Below are 20,811 nucleotides of genomic sequence, written 5' to 3'. Positions count from 1 at the left end.
TTTTGAAATGTTTGCTTTTAAAATTTCTTCTTTTGTTTTATTTAAAATTGACCTTTTTATTATAATTTATTGTTTAATTCGGTTGTAAGTGAAATATGTGAAAAATAAATTATTTTATAATTAAAATACAAAAACAAAGTAATAATAATAAATAAAATTAACTGCAATAAAAAATATGTTATAAAATAGAATTAGAAATTAACACTTAAAGTGTATTGCAAAATAGTTAAGTTTTCCCATTGTGCAGGGATTTAAACGCAGCCTTAACATTTGGTAACTCAGAATATACTTAGCGTTATATTTACATATACAAAACCAAAACCATATATAAAATACATTTTTTCCAGATGTGTTTAATTCTTTAAAATTAGTTAAGGAAATCTCTTGGTAGATTCCACCAGCAAAATTGAGAAACACATAAGTTGAAGCTCAGATATGTCGTCTGGAATGCTAAGAAAGTGAAGTGAAACTGTGGTTCAAAAATCCATGGCATCGACATTACGCCCTATATTTGGGGCTTGAAGAGTTTCATAATTTATTAGCTAACGAAATGAGGCCATTCAGGGATCTAAATAATTTAAAGTGAATAATCACCGAATATGCGACCACACATGAAAGCGTAATATTCTGTAATGACAACGAAAGGTAACATGTTGTAAGACCCGTTAAGATTTATATAGATGTTGTATGGAAAATTCAGTACTTTTTGAGCTAGATAATCAACAGACTTCTATATGGACTTGACACTAGACACTTAACTTATCCATATATAAACTCTCAAACTAATCCATAGACTAATACGAGGCTTTTCAATAGACTAGTCTGTATTGCATTCCATAACCTAGTTGATAGACTAGTACCTGTATTAGTCAATAAACAAGTAAAGTCAATTAGCCTGTATAAAATAGTCTAGTCCATGGGCGAGAAAATAGCTAATAAAAGCCTGGATCCCCCGGAGCATGTTACCTTGATGATCCTCACCTCATCTTTGGGGGAAAAATATAGTATATAGTCTGTCGGGACTATATACTAGTGAGGAATTTTTTCAGAATTTCATTTAAGGTCGAACCGGGGATCATTATAATCTGGTAGCATCTGTTGGTGAGATCACGGGGTACACGTGGTAGCTGTGGTTTAAACCCAAATTCACAGGTAGAAAATGTTGGTTAAAATAGGGAATGGATACAGGGGTTCCGCGTGACTCATCCATACGTATACTTAGAGTTAGTGTTTCGGAAAATCTCACTGGAATCCGCAATTAGCTTAATTCATACTTTGGTTCAAAAACTTGAAGACATAGAATTACTAAAAGTCACCTGAATATCCAGGTGATTAAATATTTTAATATGTGTCGTACGAGAAAGTCAATTGTCACTCCATAGATTACAAAAAGATAATCAGAGTGATAGTTCAATGGCAATAAAACTATTCGCTTAAGTTTTTTTTTTCTAAATTAGAATTTCTGAACTCTCGCTTACAAAGGGAAAACTAAAGTGAGTTTTTGATTTACAAAGGGTTTATTCGTGTCGATAGACGAGTTCGAGAAATCCAGTGGAAATTAATTTTGCAACTCTACCCATTTCCGTTTGTTGCTAAGATTAAGCTCAAGAATTTTCATGATTGAGTCAATATGTCCCATATTTATTAATCATTACAGAATATTTAAAATAAAATATATTTTAAAACCAATTGAAGACATTGTTATTAAAATGTTTTTAATCTGAAAGCTTGCCATTTCGCTAAATATTATCTAAATATCTAACGTATCAAAAAAACTTCAATAACTAAAAAATTATAATAAATATAAAAATTATAATTAAAATAATAACAAAAACACAGAAATCAATTTTTGGAACATTTCAAGTTTGTTTCGTTTATTAAAAAATAAAAATAAATTACACAGATAAAAGAAAATTAAAATAAAACACATAATTTACAATATAAATAAATTAAAATATAAACATTTACATTATATCGCTGACTAAAATCTAAATAAATAAAATTATACGAAAATGAAAACTTAATAAAAATTATATATAATTTAATTTAACTTAAAGTATATTTATAATATAAATCTATTAATTTTAAGAAATATTGATTAAAATGATTGATGATATTTCGTTGTTTACTATTTATTGCTCAAGTTTTACTAGATAATGATCAAATTCTTTTCACTTAACTAAACAGAAAAAAAATATTGAACTTTAAAAATAAAATTTAAAAGAAAATCAAATCAAAAAAATTTTGACAAAATATGTAAGTTTAATACTAATTAATAAAGTAAAATGTAGTTTACAAAAATAAATAGTTAAAGAAAAAACATAGTTTTATTGGAAAAAAGGAAAATACATATTTTTAATATTAATTTTAAAGATTTAAATATTTTTTATGTTTTTCCCTTTTAATTAAAATGAAAACTGTATTTCTTTCTTAAATAATTATTTTTCGTTTTATTTTAGCGGATTTGTTTAAAAAATTTTAATTTTCTACTAAATTCTAATGGCGTTATAGTTTCTGGTTTAATGTTTAAAGTTTTATTTAAAAAAAACCGAAAACCTTTATTTTTATTTAAAAAAAATCATAAAATGAATTATTTTTCTTTTATATTAATAACTAACCTACTAAAACTAATGCGTCTTTAAGTATCTAAAATTTAAGTTTAATAATTTTTGTTTTGTTTGTTTTTAAAATTCTAATAAAAAATTAAAATTAAAAAAAAATTATTATATTTATTAGATATTTTTAAGTGAAAAATATTGTTTCAGGAACAAATCTATGTTTCGTTTTTTATTTTAATTAATAATAATCGAATCTAATTATACTTTATACATATTATTTTTTAATTATAAAAAAACAAAAATTATTTTTTAATTTAAATTAATTAATTATTTATATATATATATAATTTTTTGTATTTTTTTTAATTCTTTTAATTAAACGATCACCTAATTTAATGATATTTTGAGATTATATAACTATTTTCTGGTTTGTTTTTTTATAATAAGTATACTATTTTTTCGGTAATATTTTTATAATTAATTATTTTTTGTTTTGTTTTATATTTTTATTAGCACCTTGCTTTTATTTGTTGTTATATTACTTTTTCTTTAATTTGTATTTTAGTTATTTCTTTGTAGTTTCTTAATTTCTTTACCTGTCTCGTAGTTTACTAACATTTTTTTTTTTTTTTGATGGTGAGGTGTAAGTGTATTGTATGTGGTTCTAATGGTTGCTCTTTTGTTCATCTAAAATCCTGGCAGTGTTTATTACTATTCCTTTTGATCTTGTGTGGTAAGTTTTTTTTCTTGGTAATTATGGAAATCTCTTTAACATCGTCCTTAGATTTTAACAAATAAAACTTAAGTTTGTAAATATTTTTCAATAATAAATCCTGTTCTAAATAAGTAGATCTAAAATGTGCTTTTGAGAAGTGAACTCATTGTTGTCAACTAAATGCTATAAGTTATATAAAAAAAGTGCAAGTATTATTAGAAACATCTATAGTTATTGCCGTAGTTAATTCCATGATTTAAGCCACAATCTGAAAATTTGTTAATAAAGTTATTGTTGTACCATATTTACTAAGAGAATACGTAAAATTGTAGATTACTAAGCATAATTATATAAACTTTTGCAGTGTCTCTAAGATCTCTAAGCTTTTTTTAATTTTTACTCTTTAGATCTTAAAGTCAATAAAATTTGAGGTACAAAAATCTAAAAATTTCTATAGAATAGTGAAACTAATATATTCTGAATCCAATATCTGAAATATATAAGTAAACTCTGTTTTCCCCCTTTTACTAGCTCTAATACTCCAAAAAACGTAATTCTGAATGCAGCATATACTGAGAATAGTCTTCTTTATTACGATTTCATTCAAGATTCCAAATACTCTAGAGTATTCTAAAGCCTGTTTAGAATATTTTATACATACTTAGAAGTTTTTTTTTTTTTTTGAATGAACTTGTTGCTCAGTCAATATTTAAAATAATATAATTTTTTTTTAATTCGTCTTTTGAAATTCGAAAATATCCTAAAGGAAGGAATATTTGACATTTTTTATGCTTTGTTTTATGACGATACCCAAAATATAGGTCAAGAAATGACCGCTACTGAGCTGAACCGATCTAAAGAAAGTTTTTTTGTAATTATTTCTTAAATTTTAGTTTAATTTTATCCATCCCTGGACTTTTTATGGATATAACTTCATTACACACATCAAATTCTAAAAATTTTCTTTGGAAATGCCCATTTACTGTAGCTGTTAATTCTAAATAAACCCCTAAATAGGATAAAATTTAAAAAATCTGGGGTCAGTAGTGTTCCATATACGTGAAAGAGTTAAAAGAAAACACAAGATTCTTTAAAGGTGTTTACGAAGTTATGTATAAGTTCCTTTAAATATGACAATTTTAGGGATCAGATTTTTTTTAACTTTTACCCGTATAAAATAAATATATCTCAAAAAAAAAGGAAATGATTTTGCTAAAGATTATAAAAAAGCCTGATCATTTTTGAAAAACGCTTTTCATACAGAGTGAGTCTATCTACGAAGTTAGTTAAGTTTGACTTCTTTCTTGAGACGAGATACATTTGTAGGTATATTTGATTTAGAACTTGTGAATAAAAGTTGGTAGTTTTTTAAGTAATTGGCAAATATCGCTCTAATGAGATTCTTGTCATGCATTAACACGTGCTTAAGAACAAAAATGGGCGATTGGCTCATTTATGATCTATTTTGCTCTCTAGCACTCACATACATATTTTAAAGCTTTCATATATGTACATATATAAAAAAGAGACAAAACCAGTCAGAGGTCTGTTCAACTACACATTTAAAGAAGAAATAACCAAAGGATTCTATAAGGAGCTCTATTACTCTCTTGCAAAGTTAATTTCTGAGCTATTAAAGCTCACACATGTAAAAAAAACAAACAAAACTTGTCATAGGTATTCATTTGTCACATCCACCTATGTCATACTTAAAACAACAGTGAACATGTAATTTGTTTAAAAAACGTGTCTACTTTGTCCTTTGCACATTTTAGATCACTTTATGTTTATAAAACGTAATATATATAATTTAGATTAAAAGCCAAAATATAGAAAAATATTTTACTAAAAAAAAACAAATTAGAAAATAGTCAATAATATAATAATATAAACAAAAATCCCTATGTATTTGCATAATAATAAGTTTGTAAGTCTGAAATGACAATCTGAGGATATTTTTTGTTTAATTGGTTTCCTGCGTTTCTTTATATTTTCTTTGCTATAATTTTGGTCTCTAAAAATTGAATTGGAATGAATGCTGGTAGTTGGTTGGTAGTTTTCATTAGTTCGCTAAAAATGTATGCATTTTTGGACGGATATTAAATATATAATATTTATTTGTTTTTGTTTTTGTTTTTATTGAGTTTTTTTTAATGATTAAACTAAAGTTTCTTATGAATTGTAAATTCTTTTAACAATACTCTTAATAATAGAAAAAGTAATATAACTACAAATAATTGCTTATGTTTTTTTTTTATTTTTATAATTTCTTTAATTTGTAACTAATTTTTAATAAAAAAATTCTGTACATTTTTTTTTATAATAATATTAATGAGTTTATTGTTTAATTTAAAAGGGGGAGTATTTTTGTTTTGTTTTTTTACTTAAATTTTTTTTTCTTGATGTTTGTATGTACTTTTTAACTATTGATAGAGTAGTAATGATTCTAATGATTTTTTTTTCAATTCGTTTTTCTCGGATTTTGTTTAAAAAAGGTATTTTGTTTAATACTATTTTTTTATGGTTAATTTTTTTCTCGAGTGTATGTTTTGTGTGTTTGTAGATGGTGTAATTTTGTTTAATATGATATTGATTTTTGTTTTAATTTTATTTAGAAAGAAATTACTTGTTATTATAACATTTTTTCTTTCTCTTTTTTTGTTTGAATGGTTATTAGATGATGCGCGCTATTTTGTTTGTTTTTTGGTTTTCTTAGGTTTGAATATGTTTTCTTTTGTTTTAATTATAAAATTTAAATTTAAAGGATGTTGTTTAAATGTTTTTGTTGTTGGTTGTTGATATATTCTCGTTTATCTTAAAGGGTGTTTGTTTGTTTTAGACGAGGGCGTTTAATTTTGATGTTCTTTAGTTAAAACATGATAACTGAGTGTTCTTTATTTAGTTGGCGGCCTGATTAGTATATGAATTGTGTTTTTATAGATTTTTTTGAGAGATTTTTTTAAGTAGTTTTATATAAAAAAGGATTTTGTTTGTCTAAATTTAGTTAAATAAATGAACACTTTGTTGTTGTTTCTTCATTTGTTATTACTTATTGTGTTGTCATTTTTGTGGATTTTGGGGGCTTTTGCGTTTTTGGCCAATACAAAAATGCAATTATACACCGGTTGTTGTCTCCAAATTTTCTTTTTTGATTTTTTTAAGATTTTTTTTTCATTTAAGCTTAAGGTTCTATCATGATTATAAAGTGTTAAACTACACAAAGCAGCAAGAGCCAGTGTTCTTAAAAAATGCTTGAATGATGTCATATGATGAATTAATCCAATTATACGTTTTTATTCTAAACCTGCTTTTACTCTTGGAGGTCTAAACTTTTGAAACTAGTAGTCATGATGGTATGATGATGATGTTTATAATTTTCTTCTGATTGATCTTATAACTATTTGTTTGTTGGTTGTTTTGTGTTATATTATTTTACAAATTGTCCTAAAAAAATTTAAGACAATTGTCTTATTATCAATCCTTAGCTTAAAGACTTAAAAAAACAAAAAAAACTTCTTTCTCTTCTTCCTGTTTTGTGGGCTAAAGGTGTTGTTCGACTTCTGTGGGGTTAAATGATGATGGAAATGCTTGTTGGTCGGTGATGCTGATTTTTAATGATGACGAGATGATATTTTTTGTAATTGTGCGTCTGCAATAATTTTAGTTGTAGTCCTGTAGTTATTGTTTATATTCCTGTTAATCCATTGTTTATTTTTATTAAGGACTTTGTTTTCCATATTGTTTTGATGATCGAGTTTTGTGTTTTTTATTGTTGGTTGTTGGTGATGTTGGTGTTTATATAAATTGCTAATAAAAAGCAAACTTGGCAGCATTTTGTTTTTTTAATTTTTTATTTTTTTTTGTATTTTTTGGATTTTTTATTTGTTTTTTTGGTAGTTTCATTGAAGTTTTACTGTTTTTTTTAGATGGAGACAACGTTTTGCATTTTGTATGGTTTCTAATACTCCCAATATCATGCATCTTGTATTTCGCCCTTTAGTCCAGGCACCCTGTGGTGTTGGTTATGTCCTAAACGATTGGCTAAGTCCTGTACAACATCTCGAAATATAACCGTATCTATGTTTTCGCCTAATAAATACAATAAAAACCAATCGCCCATCTTTGAACGACGAACAATTATTTCTATAGCGTCTCGACGCACTAACCTGTAAATAGAAATTCGCAATTAAAATCCGAAATTATAAAAGTATTAGTTTTACAATTTTGTATCATATGAGAAATCATTCTTGGGAGGTAATTTTTTATTTAGTAATCATTGCAAGTCGCAATTAATAATTATATGTAATTGTAATGTATATTTTGCAATTACTATTGTTATATTTAAACTAATTTTAATTCCAAAAAATAAATACAATTACATCTAATTAAAAAACACCAATTACAATGTAAATGAAGATAGAAGTTAATAATAAAATTTAATAATTTAATTACTTTTTTTACTAATTACAATCAAAAGAAGTGTAATTGATTGATTACAAATTATTGTAGTGGATTGTTAACAAATACAATTAATTATAATTGTTTATACTTTAATTACAATTAAAAGTAAATGAAATTGTAATTTAAACATAATCATAAGTAATTGGTATCCTCCAAGTCCGAAGATAATTAAAATTCTAAACTTACCTAAATCGCATACGAAATAAGTACACCCTCATACGTGGTGAAAATATAATAACCACCCTGTATATCAGTGTTAATAATGTTAATAGTGTTAATAGTATGAACCAAAACCAAAGGAAAATATAGATTTTTTCATTAACAACATTTAATGGCAATATGCATATGGCATCATGTTTTTCCACCTTTAAAAAGAAACAAAATAATAAAAAAACAAATGATTAAAATCAATGACAAACTATTAATTTCGTCAAACTTACCTCCCCACTAGAACCATATTTAAAAAATGTACATTTGGTCATTCTAGGGAATATATAAATCATGGGGTCCATTCGATCCTCCTGATCGTCTTCCATATACTTTATCACTTCTAAGCCAAATGTCATAAATTCGCCATCGAAAAATCGATTCATAAGAAACATTTGACCTTAAAATCAAATTAGAAAATAAACAAAAAAATAATCATAAATTTTGTAAAATTTATTTAAAATTTGTTTAGATAAATTTCGTCTTTTACGTCTATAGTGAGTGTTGTCCTCTTGACCTTTCTATTTTTATTAAACAAATTAAGTTTTTTCTTTGTTTTGTTCCATACTTTTTTCAAAAACCCACATGATCTTTAAAATATTAACACATGTTCATCAATAATTATATTAATTGCCCATAAAATATTTGTAAGATCATATGAAACATGAAAAAAGAAAAAAAAATTATAAAGAAACACAATAGAAATTATCAGTAGATCATTAGAATCCCACAGTTTTTCACATAATTTACAATAAATAAACAATTAATGAAATTAAAAATGATGATGTGCGAAAATGTGTTAAAACACACAATCACACATTTAAATTCATTAATTCAATTTTCCAAATTAATTTACTTAAAATGTATTTATTTTATTTCCAATAAAATTTTAGAGGAAATCTTTGAATTCAGTAGTTTGTTGTTGTAGTTAATTTTAATAAAACCATATTCAGTTCAAAGTCCAGTTAAGTTTCCAAATTTTAATAATTTCCGATTGTTATTTAAATAAAAAAAATTATTTAAAATACAATTATATTGCATATTTTCTTATCTGTGCATATTTCATTTGCATATTGGTGTAGTGTCCTTATGAAGCGATAAATCAATTAAAAAAATGGCAAATTTAATGCATTTTTATGATGTTGTTGTTCTGGTTGTGCTAATATATATACTTGAGAGTTTTCTCAAGTTTTAAAAGGAGAGAGTGCAATTATAAGAAATTATTAAATATATCGAAAAATGAATAAAAATTTTTTTCTATATTTAAAAAAATAGTGCATTAAGTTGTAAAATATAAGAAAAATAATTTGCAAAAGTGCAAAAAATGTTATAGACTTAACTTAGTTTGATATATATCTTATAAATAGTTGTAATTCTGTAATTATACTCTCTTTTTAAAATACTATTTCTGCAAAATAGCGATTTTTTAATTTTAAATTAAATTTTTTAATTATAATTTGGAAACATAATTTTTTTAAGTCAATTGTTATTGGCCTACAAGTAAGTCTCCTTAAAGATCTTAAATAAATGAATAAATTCCTAATTTTTTTGCAATATTTAATTTTAAAAGTTTTTTATTGAATTTATGGTTATTTAATGAAATTCAATTAAAATTTTGGATTTAATTTTCTTAATAAAATGTAATAAATATTAAATTATCCATTTTATATTAGAATTTGAATTTTTTACTAAATTCTTTATTTCGTACTTAGTTTTCAACTTTATACTAAATTTTAAATTTTTACAAATGTTTTTACTTTGTACTTAATTTCCAATGTTGTGCTAAAACAAATTTTATACTAAATTTAAAACTTTTCAATGTTTGTACTAATTTTTTATGAAACTTTCTTAATTTACAATTATGAACTAACTAGCTTGTACTAAATCCTTGTTGTTATTTTGCTTCACAATTTTAATTAATTTTTAATTTTCTATTAACTATTAGTTTATGGGGTATATTGAGTTTTTCTGATGTTTGTAACACACAAAAATATTCCTTCTATATCCACCTTAAAGTGTTAAATTCGTTTATTAAGCCATGTTCGTTCGTCCATCTGGCTTACTGCCATGTAAACCTTGTGCACCGCCATGCAACAGAACTCCCGAAAAAGTCATTAAATATTATAGTTATGTTAATTAAAAATGAATTTAGTTAGTTTTTTGGAATCCTTGATCAGTCGAAATCGGTCCATATTGCACCTAATTCCTATATAAAGCTTCATTCAAAAGCTTTGTTTTTTTTGTTTTAAATATTTATTATAAGAAAATTTTAAAAACAAGTATGAATGTATAGTCGGACATGGCCTACCCTACACCATTCAGTATGATAAAAATGCGGATTATCAGAAAGTGATTGGTATACTTTAAGGTGGATGTAGGACCAATATTTTTGTGCGTTACAAACATCAGCGCAAACGCATAATACCCTCACCACTATAGTAATATAGGGTATAATAACAAGTCCTTAGAACGTACATCTAATTAATTTTTTTCAAAGAACATTTTTATTATTATAATCGTTAATGGCTTTCTAACTTTTTATTTCGTTTCAGATTCACCTTTAATTAATGTAAGTTTTTATTTTGTTTACATTTATTAAAAATTGCAATGAAAAATTTTAAAACTGCTTTCAATGCGGTCAAACGGACTTTAGGTTAGGTAAGGTGAAAAAGCTATATCAACATAGAATTTATTTAGGACTTATAAGTTATTAATAACTTTTTATTGATCTACGACCACTATATCGAGATTTACCTATTACTAACACAATGATAAACTTAATTTACCCACTCATTTTGATAAAGAGTGCACACAAAAAGCGTGCTCCATACAAAAATACTTTGAATTGAAGCAAAACCTCCAAATTAAATTACTGGCAAAAATTACACAAATAAAGTACGAAATATCCATAAATGCTCTACGGTTAAATATGTTTATTTACACATTGGCTTATTTCGTATACAGTTCAGTGGTCAGTTTATGAAAATTTTACATTAAATTTCATTGTGATTTGTTTATTTTGTTAATCAAACAAATAACAAAGAAAAAAAATTAAAATTGTTTCGTTATTAAAGATTTTGTTTTTGTATTTTAAATAACAAAAGTCTACAAAAATGCCTCTTTATATCAAAAAAAACATGCATAAACAAACCCAGACATGCAAAACAAACGATCAGTGTATAGGAGTGTATAGGAGTTCATATACAAATACGATTACAAATTTTACGCGAACATAAATTACTTTTAAACAGTATTGTATTTATTTATTTATTTGAAAAACATTTGTCAATTTATTTGCTATATATTCCTTATTATGTCTATAATATCTAACTGACTGTTTGTCTGTCTGTCTGATATTCCGTCCTTTTCTCTCTACTTTATTTCATTGTCTTTATTTTATTTTCTTTAAAATTTTGTTCTTGTTTTCATTTTATTCAAAATGATAAATATCTAAATAATTACTTTTCTTTCGTATTTGAATATTCTCAAGAATTTCATATAATTTTTTCGGTGAAAAAACTTATTACTCACCTATCACATTTACGAGTGCTAATAACTCGCACACATAGTATCTGTACGCCCACCAGTTGTGATATCTGGGAATGAAGAAAAAAAAAAAAATAAAATAAATATGATGTGGATGAAATATAAATTCACAATAAACGGAAATGACATTTTTAAGAGTTTTCCTCAAAATGTTGATGAGTTGGCCTGTCAGGAGATATATAGATACACACCTTAGGTTTTCCCATAAATAATCTAAAAGTAATTTCTTTTTTTGTTTTTTCTCGGCTTCGGAACAGATTCCTATATCTAAGTCCATGATAAGTGCATGAATTTTGCCACCTTCCCAAGACTTCCACAGCCATCTTGGTGTATAAAATAAAATTGCCTGTAAAGATGAGAAAATAGAAAAAAGGATGTTAAAATAAAATGACGCAGAAATAAATGAAATTTATTGGTTATATTTAATTCAGTTACTTGTTGATAAGGAGCAAACATTTTAATTTTTAACTTCATTGAAAGAGTTACAACATGAACCGGTCCAAACCAATAAGGCCTATCTTCGATCACTTGTGATTAAACCAAAATATGCTTTTACAAATGTACTAAAACTTTAAGTTTATACAAATTTATAATTTTGCACTAAATTTTGAATTTTTGTTCTATATTTTAAATTGTTTACCAAATCTTTACTTTGTACTTAATTCGAGTAATGTGCAACTTTTTCAGTTTATTTAAAATTTTGTACAAAGTTCTGAATTTAACAATAAATTTTATAAAATTCAAATGCTAAACAAAATTTTTTTCCTATCACTTGTACTAAAGTTTTATTTTGTACTAAGATTGTAATTTACTCTAATTTTTAATCTTGTACAATAATTAAAATGTCGTTATATATTTAAATTAAAACTACATGTTAAACTTTTCACTTAATCCAGTATTTTGTACTAAATTTAAGATTTGTACTAAAATAACAAATAAGTACTAAAATAATACCACTATAGTGGGGAGGGTATTATGCATTTAAGCTGATGCTTGTAACACCCTACTCTATACCCATGATCTAAATAAAATCCGAATCATTTTCTGAATTTATTCAGCTATGTCCGTCCATCTGTGTGTCCATGTGGGCACGCTGAAAATCACAAATTTGATGAAATTAGCTGCATATTCTTCTTTTGATTCAAGGTCTATTGAAAACGGTTCTCTATTTTTTTTTGCATCATAAAACCCTATCTTATAAAAATGGTTTTTCGCTCTCTAAAAAAATCAGCAAAAACTTGTTTAAAGTCAAACCTAAAATAACATAAAGGTCAATATTTATTTAAAAACATTAATACCAAGATGAAATTCCGCAGAAATATCTATAATAGAGATTCAAATCGCTCTACTTAAATTTTTAGAAAATATTTTTTGTCAACGAATTTCTTAAACATTTTGAATTAAGTTAAAAACAAATTAAACTATACATTAGGGTGTCCCATGAACCACTTTTCAGGAGGAATACCTCTAAAACTATGCGTTTAAATGAACTAAACACGAAAAAATAAAAAAACAATTATTTTAAAAAGATCCTCAGTTCCCCAACAGCGATGAAAAAAATATTGATCTCCGTAAAATATGCTCAAAAATTTTTCGACTTTAAGAGGATGATCCATTTGTAAGGAATACACTTTTATGTAAATGAAACGGGTCATAGTCTAAAAAAATATACAAACTAGCTTACCACAGTAAACTTTCCCGTTGAGTACTATTAATTTCAAATTTTATAAAATATTTAGTAGGAATAAAATCCACGTCCTTAAACTGATGTATATAATTATAACTTTTCGGATATCCTTTTTTTAAGAAATATAGGAACAGTTTAACTCTTTTATCTATCTTTCTAATTTTCAAGAAATATAAAATTTTTTACAGTCACTATAAAAACAGACTATAAATTAACAAAAATTTATTATGTTAAATGTAGTGATTTATGCCTTAGATTTTACCTCCATTATATAGTTTTGATTAAATCCCTTAGGTGTCATAAACCCTGAGAACGTCTGGCATTAAACTTTGATATTGATAATAGAAATTTAAACATTTTTTACATAACAAGAGTACAAATATGTTAAGGAGAATGAATACGTAAAATCTCTTCAATACAAGGTCTCTTAGCAAAACTAAGAGAAACTACTTTTATTAAGTGATAAAATACTACCCTGAAGGTGATAAATTTTTTCAACTCTTCTAGTTCACATAAGTGACAAATTAATTATAACTAGTGTCATAAATTTAAGATCAACTCACTAAAAAACAGAAACTAAACCAAAAAACATTTTTTAGTATATTTTTTTACTATTGAAATAAATTTTAAGGATTAGTTGGAAAACAAAATTTTGTGTTTCTTAATTTCAAGAAAAACATAAGATCATAAATTTAAATGATTTTTTTTACCCTAAGTTTATTAAATTCATATTATTATATGTATTTTTAATTTTATTACCATTATTCTATATAATTTTAAAAAAAAAAAATATATAATTTTTTCTGAGTTATTAAAAGTATACTATAAAATTATTTATTTATTACCAGGCATGAGAATCGGGGTATTTAAAAATTAAATTCTATTTTAATTGGTCAATGTTTTTTTTATCGTTTTGTCTTAAATACCCTCATACGCAAGTATGAATAATATCCTAATTTTTAATATTTTATCTAATGCGGTTAATACTTTTGGCATTGGCTACTAATTAAATAGAAAATAAAGAACATTTTGCTTAATACTTCTTAAAAAAATATATGTCTAGGGTTAAGAGTTCATCTGATTTATGACAGCAATATGTTCATATTTTAAAAAGTAATGATTCTTGTTTTTGTGTTGCTTGTTTATTTCGAAAAAAAATATTAAAATGATGTTCTGTGTTTTTTTGAAATAAAATTTTAGTTGACGTATAACATGCAGATTTAGGAAAATATGAAATATTATTTTGTTTGCTGTAATATTGTCAGTTTATTTTGGGCACTGGAGATTTGAAATTTGTTTATTTTTTATTATAAATATGACTCAGAATAAATTCAAATAGTATGTAGACATAAAAGTTGAAATCTAGATTTATATTGGGGTTTTGGCTTTATAATTAGAGTGAGACATCTATTAGAATTATTTTCTTATGATATGAAATATATAAAACGAAAATTCAATTTACTAATATAAGAAAATTGATAAAAGTGTTAACTTTTTTAATTTTTTTATGAAAAAAAAAAAAAGAAAAAGAAGATATGAGCACAGAAATATTGATTTCGGGATAAGTTCGGTGCTGTTGCCGAAAACAACAGATACCCCACAGAGGAGTGGCTGTGGGACTAAGCGTTGGAAATGAGGTGGTATTAATTGTAATTGGTACGGGATGAATGTAAGGTACGGCGGGCCTCACCCACCCGTCTACCTATGATAAATAAGTTCTTCATTGAAGAACAAAGGTGCGATGGTAGACCGTTCTCAAGTCTACCCAGTGAATAAAAAAGACCACCGTGAGATAAGGCCGTCAAGGCAGGTGCTCACGTTAAAACTCTCTACAGTCATGACTTTAGTCGCCATTAAAAATTTACATGAATGTTCATAACCATATAAACATATATTCTACCAACAAAGTTCGCGATGCCCGACTGTATAATCTTACTTGATTTGAATTATAATTGTATTCTCCAAATTGTATTTTGTTTGATAATTTGATAATTCAATGTGCGCAAATAGTCAAGTATTGTAGGGATACCGTTTTGATAGGACAACTATTGTATTGTACGAGATTCAGTCTGTGTTCGTAAAAAATCTAAGAGGGTCATATTTAAGTGACAAACTCTTCCGATAAAATTGTGGTACCAAGGTAGGGATCTGTCCATGTTGCCATTAAAAAAACTCAATGTTCGTTTGTATTGTAAACTATATAAAACAAAGAACGAACCTTTGATGAAATTTATTAAGAAATTAAGAAGCAAGTCTTTTATAATAGGTAGTCTGAAGTGATTAAAAGCCATTTTTAATAAAAGTATGCATTAAGAAAAATTTAATAAATTTAACCCAAATTGGGCTGTATCACTTCTAAAAAACCATAGGACCTAATGCAAAAACTATAACGAAGAATCTTGAAATATATATGGATCAGTTTCGACATTTTTAACATTTTCAAATAAATCTGGCCCACTCCGAAAAAAATTATTGCACCTCACAGATTTGTTGCATTTCCCTTAAAAGGGTGGCCAACAATCTGAACAAACACTAGGCAAAATTTTAAATGATGCCTTTGAAAACAATGAAACAACATCAACATATCGTCAGCATTATCATTAAACACAACATCTGTATGCCATTAAAAATGCATCATTCTGCACGCACACGCCAACCGTGCAATGATCAATAGATTTGGCGCTGAAATATCTTTCTGAAATTGTGCGTGAATTTAAAGAAAATATTTTATTTTCATTACGTCGATCACGTTAGTTTATTTTTTTCTAGGAAATTTTTGCAAAAAAAATCGTTACTTCAATTCAATGTTTGTTTAACATTTCAAACAAACACATTTTACAAATTGCATTTTGCACTTTTGTATTTTGTTTTAAACTGTATTAAAACATACGAGTGAGAATTAGAAAAAAAATATATATTTTAAATTTTTGGCAATAATTCAAACTTTTTTCTTTTAGATTTTGTTATGCTTAAATACATCAGTGCAGTTTTCGTGTCTTTTTTTTTTTGCAGACGCATGCCATCATAATTGCAGTTAACAGAAAAATAAATAAATAAAATACAAATTATAAACTGAAAATGATCACTGCAATAGGGAAGAAATGAGTTTGTTTCTCTTTGTCTAAAATATATTTAAGAGATTTTCTCTTAAATTGGCCAACATATTGTCCATGTTGGCTACTAGCCAATTTGAAACTCATTCGTATACATTGTCTGCTTCCGTATTGTTTATCGACGACTTATCATATTTTTTTCTAGTTTTTCATAAAGAGCTGGTGGGTATTAATTTTGATTTTTCTGTTTCCATTTTGTGGTTACAATTATTTATCTAGGAGCGTTATTTATTTTTAACAAAATTTTGATTTCATTATGATATATCGTCTAATAATTATGTTGAGATAAATGGCGGACATTTAATCTTATTCAAAAATATTGTAATTAACATTATTGAATATGAATGGAAATAGAATTAATGGTTTTAGTTTTTAATTATTCTAAACTTTTGATATCCATTATTTTACTTTTAAAATTAGGTGGAACTTTATGGAGTGTCTGCAACTGTATAATAAAGTAATCTCTTTTTAGTGCACCTTTCGTTTAATAACGCAGGTTGACAAATCTGGCCACAGAATTTCTTAATCGCAACAGGGTTTAAGATATCGTGACCTAAAATTTGAAAAAATGCAGCGCCAAGAAAACTTTATGTATAAATGTCAACATGTCAACTTTAAAATAAAGGTTTCTTCCGTTTTCGAGACACCTTCACCTTAATTATGGATACTCAATATTTAGATTCTATAATGATTTATAAGTTGGGAGCAAACGTGTTTTAGAAAAGCTTCGTCTCTCTTAAAACTAATATTTTTTGTTTTTGATCCATTAAAAAAATTTAATCTTAAAAAAATAGAAACCACTTTTTTGTGTAAAATTTTAACAATTGTTTCAAGAAATTCTATCAGAACTCATACGTTGTAATAAACTAGTGTATAACTTACCAATCTTGACTTTTACTCTCCTTAAGTAATCTGGAACCTTGGAAAAAAACACTACTCTTTGTCATCTATGAAGTGTTAATTGACTTACTCCTAGCACAAGCCCATGCCTAGCGCACACTTACATTTTTGTGAAGCTAGTGTTAACCCAAATAAGTACATCGAACATCCAAATCTGAACAGTTACCAGAAATGCTAAGTTTCTGTGGAACATATTTAGATTTAATCAATTAGACCTTGAACAATAAATAATAATGTATATTGTATTGGCAATCGCAAATACATATAATAATTACATCAGGCTTTCACTTGGGATATAAAATCAAGACAATGCAGCTTTAGAACTCAATATTTTAAGATTTATATACAAAAAGCTTTTATTTTCTCCTTGACTATTAGGGTATTAGTTAGTCGGCCTTGACCGTATATAAATCCTAATAATAATGATCTATGCCTAATATTAACGCACTGATTATAGTCTCTATGTGCTACTCAAGGGGATCTCCCACTCATCGTAAACAGTTTTTCTAGTTCAAAATGTCACAACTATTTCATTTTTTTTTTTTTTGTTTGTTTGGAAGAATTACACAACATATGATTTCTGTTTAGGTTCGTTCCAAGAATGCCAAAAAAGAAAACCAAAACAACAACAAAAAATTAAAACAAAAAACATGATGTTGATTGTCTAAATTTAAAAAATTTTCACTTTTATTTTTTTTTTTTTAATTTTTTGATTTAGTTCTGCTTCGCTAAGTGTCATCACAAAATTTTAATAGACATCGACGCATGAGTCTGGCTATAAATAAATTTATTATAATGTGAATATTTACCGCCTAAATGACTCGTCATAGACGGACCCATCACATTTATTAAATTAAAATTATGTTGGTTTTAGAGCCAATTTATAGCATGATCAAAAATTAAGAAAACAATTGGGCGACAAGTTGTTAATAGTTATCAAAATTTAACGTTAATAAGGAGTTTTCCGACTTTTACAATGTAAATTTTTTTCTATCAAGCTTGTTATCGATATACCAAAATAGTTTACAAATTATATGCTTTATTTATGAGGTGATAAAAAATAATTTTATTATTATAAATTGTGTCGTTTTTTAGTGTTAACAATGTTTTATTTATTTGGATTTCTTTTCGATTTCATTTTACTACAAATACTCGTAACGCTATTACGGAAAAAAACATATGTCTACGAACAAATTAATTTTCGTAAAAATTTTAAGTTTTGTTTTCTTTATTCAAAAAGAAAAATGTAGTTTTCATTGAAAAAAATATAGCAATAAATCTTCAATTCAATGATGTACTCATTATCATCATCGTACATATGTTATAGTTGTTGATTTTATTGTTGCCGTTGATTATTAATTTATTTTTGGTTTAAAAATTTTTAAAATTGTTGATTGATTTATATAGTTCGTGTGTAACGTATTATCTTAATATTTAATAAAGAGAATAATACACAAAATGGAAATTTTGAAAATGTTTTCAAGATAATATACATATTTTATAGCATCTATTGAGTTATGGAATAATATTAAAATTTGGACAAAGTCTTAAATTTTTTTAGTAGATTTTTTTCTGGCATTTTTATTTACGGTTTTCACATTTTCATATACTTAAACTTAGATCAATATATCAAACATAATTTGGAAATTTTTGTGTTTAATAAAAAAAGTTATTATTTGACATATCAAAAAATTTATGATTTGGATATAGAAATTATACTAACCCTCATATTCATTGTTATTATTTCAGACAATTTTCATTTGAGAACTGTCAATATAACAAGTTTAAAAAATAATAATAAAAACATGGTGAAAATGATGATAAAAGAAGTCAATTAATTAAAATAGAAAATAAAAATGTTAATTTCGCCTTTATTACGTAAAGTTGACGATATATTTAGATTTTTTAAAAAAGTCGATTTAACGCTGTCATTTCGTCATTGATATCAATTGTCTATCGTGGTCAACTGGGAATTATTTTTGAACTGTTTTAGCTATATCTGTCCGTCCATACGTCCGACATGTAAACTTTTTTATCAAACTATATATCGCAATTTTGAAGTTAATTCAATGAAACTTGGTACATGATCTTATACAAGGACAAAGCCTTTTGAAAATTGTTAACTTCGGTCAATAGCTTCATTTAACTTTATGATGCTTGTCCGTCTTTGGTATCAATTATCTATCATAGTCAACTGAGAATCATTTTTGAACCGATTTAGCCATGTTTGTCCGTCGTTCCGTCATGTAAACTTTGTTGTTAAACTGCAGGTCGCAATTTTGAAGTGAATTCAATGAAACTTGGTACATGATCTTATAGCAGTACATAGCCTATTGAAAATGCTTAACATCTGTCAATAGTTTCACTTAGCCCCCATACAATTAAATCCCACGAAAAGATGTTCAGCTCATGATGATGATGTTTAATATATTTACTCGCCTCGAAGATCCTCATAAATATTGTAATGATCATTCCTCTTTTGATTCTAGCCCTCAAACAAAGCCTCCATCGAAAATTTCCTTAAATGTCCACAATTCGCTTAAAAAACTATTGCCACAAACAAATCAAAATAATATGTTTTATGTAACCGTAATTTCGTCTAACAAATTTTAGGAGAATCGACTCACATTTCCTCAAAAATAATATTTTTCCCCATTACTGGTATAGGGAAATATATGGTCGGCTTTGAAGGACTATAATTTCTTACTTGTTACATCCTACACTACAACAATATTGGTATATCAATTGACTTAGAATCATTCTCTGAGTCGATTTAACTATGTCCGTCGGTCTGTCCGTTCATGTGAACATTTCTGTTAGTTTAGAACAGAGGAAGACAAACATGAGTAAGCTCACACATAATGTGTAACTCTTTGTGGGAATGCTTTAAAAAAGGACAAATTATATTCGACAAGGTGTTTGTATAATTTATGATTCAAATATAAATCTTTATATTCTGATATTCATGATATGGCTTTACGATTCTTAAAAATTGAATCTTACTTTGGAAAAAATAAAATGTAAGTGTAGTAAGACATATGTCCAATTCACAATTGATGTCGTATCGTTGTATGCCACGATATATATGTACGATACAACCGTACGATACCGATTGTGAATCGGACAATTTATTTTAATTGTATTGTTGAAATCTTATCAATTGCAGTTAGGTACTTTAAATTCTATTTGAAGTTTTTTCAATACTTCTAATATTGTAGTTTTTCATTGGCGTATTACATAGGCAATGATACTATGTGACTGACTACATACATAAGTTTTTTTTTTCCTCGCATGACAGTCTGATGTAAAAATAATATACATAATTTTCTAAGTGTTTATTGATGTGACACATACTTAAAAATAATTTGAAAATAATGACCAAAACCATCACTCAGTAATAAATAATAAAATAAAAAATTTTCAATTCAGTTCTCTGTAAATACCACCTGATGTTTTGGAATACATTTTCACAAAAAAAAAAAATGTGTGACAAAAATTTAAAATAATTTTCTTAATATTATTGTTTGTAATACCGAGTAGTTTGTATAATTTAAGTTAAATGAAATATTGTTATTTTAATGTTTATTTTTCTACGAAATGTCTGACGTTAAATAATTTTGAATA

General features: G+C 25.9%; 1 protein-coding gene across 3 annotated transcripts in view; it reads right to left on the bottom strand.

Moving 5' to 3' along the window:
* Nucleotides 1-3,141: 3,141 nt before the first annotated feature.
* The window catches only part of LOC111681083 (innexin shaking-B), a 58,038-nt gene continuing 40,368 nt past the window's right edge, over nt 3,142-20,811 (bottom strand). For all 3 annotated transcript variants that reach the window (XM_046946558.1, XM_046946557.1, XM_023442814.2), the window contains 5 exons: nt 11,679-11,833; nt 11,473-11,537; nt 8,175-8,341; nt 7,921-8,099; nt 3,142-7,439 (listed from right to left, as the gene is read on the bottom strand). In XM_046946558.1, coding sequence (XP_046802514.1) covers nt 7,247-7,439; nt 7,921-8,099; nt 8,175-8,341; nt 11,473-11,537; nt 11,679-11,833 — 759 coding nt within the window. In that variant the 3' untranslated portion in view covers nt 3,142-7,246. The remainder of the gene's footprint in view (nt 7,440-7,920; nt 8,100-8,174; nt 8,342-11,472; nt 11,538-11,678; nt 11,834-20,811) is intronic.

The sequence above is a fragment of the Lucilia cuprina genome, chromosome 3, assembly GCF_022045245.1.
Source record: "Lucilia cuprina isolate Lc7/37 chromosome 3, ASM2204524v1, whole genome shotgun sequence".
Lineage (NCBI taxonomy): Eukaryota > Metazoa > Arthropoda > Insecta > Diptera > Calliphoridae > Lucilia > Lucilia cuprina.
Note: the sequence above shows the minus strand (reverse complement) of the source record. Positions and strands in the feature narration are given on the sequence as shown.